Source organism: Caretta caretta, chromosome 28 (genome assembly GCF_965140235.1).
Source record: "Caretta caretta isolate rCarCar2 chromosome 28, rCarCar1.hap1, whole genome shotgun sequence".
Lineage (NCBI taxonomy): Eukaryota > Metazoa > Chordata > Testudines > Cheloniidae > Caretta > Caretta caretta.
In genome coordinates this window covers 13,889,419-13,893,699 of record NC_134233.1, presented here as the reverse complement: position 1 = coordinate 13,893,699, position 4,281 = coordinate 13,889,419, and the positions used below count along the sequence as shown (strand labels likewise).

At 46.9% G+C, this 4,281-nt stretch overlaps 1 protein-coding gene across 1 annotated transcript; it reads right to left on the bottom strand.

Moving 5' to 3' along the window:
* Positions 1-1,117: 1,117 nt before the first annotated feature.
* LOC125629527 (uncharacterized) lies at positions 1,118-2,235 on the bottom strand. The gene is made up of 2 exons (XM_075124033.1): positions 2,135-2,235; positions 1,118-1,778 (listed from the first exon to the last, which is right to left on the bottom strand). Exon 2 carries the CDS (start codon positions 1,765-1,767, stop codon positions 1,471-1,473), a length of 297 nt encoding a protein of 98 aa, XP_074980134.1. The 5' UTR covers positions 1,768-1,778; positions 2,135-2,235; the 3' UTR covers positions 1,118-1,470.
* Between the last annotated feature and the right edge of the window lie 2,046 nt (positions 2,236-4,281).

Here is a 4,281-nt window from a genome sequence, read left to right as displayed (position 1 = left end):
GAAGGGTAAACCCCTTTGAAATCCCTCCTGGCCAGGGGAAAGCTCCTCTCACCTGTAAAGGGTTAAGAAGCTAAAGGTAACCTCGCTGGCACCTGACCAAAATGACCAATGAGGAGACAAGATACTTTCAAAAGCTGGGAGGAGGGAGAGGAACAAAGGGTCTGGGTCTGTCTGTATGCTGCTCTTGCCAGAGACAGAACAGGAATGGAGTCTTAGAACTTTTAGTAAGTAATCTAGCCAGGTATGTGTTAGATTATGATTTCTTTAAATGGCTGAGAAAAGCATTGTGCTGAATAGAATAACTATTTCTGTCTGTGCATCTTTTTTGTAACTTAAGGTTTTGCCTAGAGGGGTTCTCTATGTTTTTGAATCTAATTACCCTGTAAGATATCTACCATCCTGATTTTACAGGGGGGATTTCTTTATTTCTATTTACTTCTATTTTTTATTAAAAGTCTTCTTGTAAAAACTGAATGCTTTTTCATTGTTCTCAGATCCAAGGGTTTGGGTCTGTGGTCACCTATGCAAATTGGTGAGGCTTTTTATCCAACATTTCCCAGGAAAGGGGGGGTGCAAGTGTTGGGAGGATTGTTCATTGTTCTTAAGATTCAAGGGTCTGGGTCTGTAGTCACCTAAGCAAATTGGTGAGGCTTTTTACCAAACCTTGTCCAGGAAGTGGGGTGCAAGGTTTTGGGAAGTATTTTGGGGGGAAGGACGCGTCCAAACAGCTCTTCCCCAGTAACCAGTATTAGTTTGGTGGTGGTAGCGGCCAGTCCAAGGACAACGGGTGGAATATTTTGTACCTTGGGGAAGTTTTGACCTAAGCTGGTAAAGATAAGCTTAGGAGGTTTTCATGCAGGTCCCCACATCTGTACCCTAGAGTTCAGAGTGGGGGAGGAACCTGGACAACGCTTCATCACGTGACACTTTGAGAAGTGGAGGGATAGAATGTGATGAAGATCCCTCCTGTCTGAGCCATGCAGAGTTAACAGGTCTGGAGTGATGGGGAAGGAGGGAATCTCTGAGTCACCCCATCTCCTTCCAGTGTCACAGAGGCTGAAATGACACTTCTTTTCCTGCCCCTGCTCCTCTTCCTTTAAATAGAATTGGGAAAGTTCCCAATATAACTGCTCTTCAGCACAACCCAGAGCAACGTGAGAACAACTGGCAATGATATAATCTGAATCATTGGTGATTCCGAACAATAATTTTGCAATAGGAGGAATGGTACAGATGTGATGCTCCCTGGTTCCTGATAGGAAGGGCACACTCAAATTATTCATGAGACAATGGAGTAGATAGGAAGGACAAATGGGTCCACCTCAAAACAGGGTGAACTGCAAAAGGCAAAAATGGGCCACTCATTTGGACACGCTGAGGGATAACGGTGCTGCAAACAGTTCAAACAACTTTAAAAGTTACTATGTGGGAATCAGGAAAAGTATTAAAGAAAAAAAAGTATGGATAGCCCTAGAGGTTTTTATGGTGTTGATCTCCTGTGCAGATTCTTGGATGGCTAACATGGGCTGAGTGGCAAGAGAAGGTTTTCCCACACTCACAGCATTCATAGGGCCTCTCCCCTGTGTGGTTCTCTGATGAGTAACAAGGTTTGAGCTGCGATTGAAGGTTCTCACACTCACGGCATTCATAGGGCCTCTCATGACTCCTGGACACGTTCCTTTCCGATCTCTGTGATAATGCTCTGTGTTTATCCACTTGCCCAGCATCTTCCTGCTGAGAATTCTGCTCCTCTTTCTCACATGCCATCGCATCACCTGCTGCGGTAGAGACAGAAACCTCAAACAGGGATGGAAAGGGGAAGGCCAACGAAAAAAAGTGCTGGAGAGAGGTCAAATAAAAACAGGAACTGAACTCCAAACACTTCCCCTAAATGGGAGAGAGGAGGGGATCAATTCAGCCTTCACATCCCATCCAAATTCATGGGGGGAAGGGAGGAAGCTACTGCCTGATGTCTGCTAGGATCTACAGGAAGCCATGAGCTATAGTTACCCTGAGGTTATGACCCCTGCTAGAGACAATAATGAACTGAGTGACCTCCCAAGGGCTTTGTAGGGCATCCCATATGTTTCCTTCAGGCACTTACAGATTCTGAGTTGGTTTCATGTTTCCTCACCTTTGCAGGGAGCTCTCAGGGTCTGTCTTTCCTCTGAACCCTGGAGCTCTGAGACCCATGGCTCTTCCCCTTGTTCCAGCTGGGAAAACACATCAGGTCTGGAAATGGGAAACCCTGCTCAGATGAAAGAAAACAAAGGAGTTCAGGTGATTGCATAAGACTCTGTCATAAAAAAAACAAACATTCAGTGCTTAGTGTGACCTGGTGTGCCTTGGGGAGTCCTGACTGAAAACGCTAAGGTCAGGGCAGGCTAAAAAAGGGAGAGAAGATGCTCCCAGAACTGATGGCTAACACTGAAGTTAAAATCACCGACCACTCACAAACTATGCTTCTGATCCCCCACACTGGTTATTGAGAAGCTGAAAAAGATCACACAGCCCCCTTTATTGCATTCCAGTTCTCTGACTCCCAATCAGCACCTATGTTCGGTACAGTGAGAGCTTATTTAAAAATTCTGGTCACAGAAACACAATGTTCTGACCCCAAAGGGTCAGCCATATAACCAGGTCAGCACAGGTTTGAATCATAGAATCTCAAGGTTTGGAAGGGACCTCAGGAGGTCATCTAGTCCAACCCCCTGCTCAAAGCAGGACCAATCCCCAATTAAATCATCCCAGCCAGGGCTTTGTCAAGCCTGACCTTAAAAAAAAGGTTTGGATCTTACCCAAAATACCAGGCTGCCAGCCAATCCTTTAGCCTCTAAACTAAAGGAAAGAAGGAAAGGTCAGATACATTCAGAAATCTATAGATCGGGTTCTTCACAGTTTTGGTGAGTTCCTGGCTTGAAAGTCCGTCTGGAACACATCCACAGCTTGGATGGGTCATTCAGTCCTTTGTTCAAGGCTTCAGTTTGCAGAGAAGTTGCTCCAGAGGTAGGAAGAGGGATTGAAGAGAAAATGAAGATGATGCAGCTGCCCTTTCTATTCCCTTTGCATTGTGGCTTGTACTTCCTGTGTCCCAAACACAAGCTTCACAGCACATGGCATGGAAAAGCCCTGGAGGTCTCAGTACACAGGCATACCCCTGCATGTCTTGCTGACTCAATAGGCGTATCCCCTTGGTTCTTTTCATGGGCTCATTGTACAGCTGATGACCCTTGACAGGCCAGTGAAGAGGCTCGGCAGTGCTGATGCCAGTCTGTCCGGGGGTGTCACCCAGAAACACTGCACAAGTCTGGAAATACAGATATACCCTACATGTCGATAACTCACAACACAAAGGTGGTACAAAACATAGAAACAAAATGATCATACTTGGAAAATCATAGCATTTTCACTGACACCTTACATGGCATATCTAGCATGATTCATTGCAATTTCATCATATTGGTATTTTATTATTAATTATTATGATTAAAGTGTCTCACAATTCCCTACAGTGTCACACCTAGTAAACCAGTGAATTCCCAGGACCAGCTCCCTGGGTCCCTGAAGATGCTGAGCACTCTGCTTATGAGGGATTGAAATACCCACATATCCGCTGGGAACACACACACACAGGCACAGTCTGTACCCTGTGACAAAGTTCCAGCTCTACCTTGGTGGGTCTTGCGCTTATGGGCGGATTTGCTCACCTTGGAGCTTCACGGCAGCCCTCAGCTTGGCCGTTTTTCTGAACCCACAGTCCAGTTTGACGACTCCTGTGTCTGACCAGGAGTTGGGAGGATTTGGGGGGAACCCGGGCCCGCCCTCTACTCCGGGCTCCAGCCCAGGGCCCTGTGGAATGCACCTGTCTAGAGTGCCTCCTGGAACAGCTGTGCGACAGCGACAACTCCCTGGGCTACTTCCCCACGGCCTCCTCCCAACCCCTTCTTTATCCTCACCATAGGACCTTCCTCCCGGTGTCTGACAACGCTTGTACTCCTCCGTCCTCCAACAGTCCATGGTCTCACTCTCAGCTCCTCGCGCCCCTTGCTCCCAGCTCCTCACACGCACCTCCCTAACTGAGGTGAGCTCCTTTTTAAAACCCAGGTGCCCTGATTAGCCTGCCTCAATTGATTCAAGTAGCTTCTTGATTGGTTGCAGGTGTTCTAATCAGCCTGTCTTACTGGTCTCCAGAAGGTTCCTGATTGTTCTGTTACTTTACCCAAGGAAAAGGGACCTACTTAGCCATCTGGCCTGACCCTGTCACAACCCCTATGTTCACTC

Excerpts from the sequence above, each read along its gene's own strand:
- LOC125629527 (XM_075124033.1), bottom strand. The coding sequence starts at position 1,767 with ATGGCATGTGAGAAAGAGGAGCAGAATTCTCAGCAGGAAGATGCTGGG.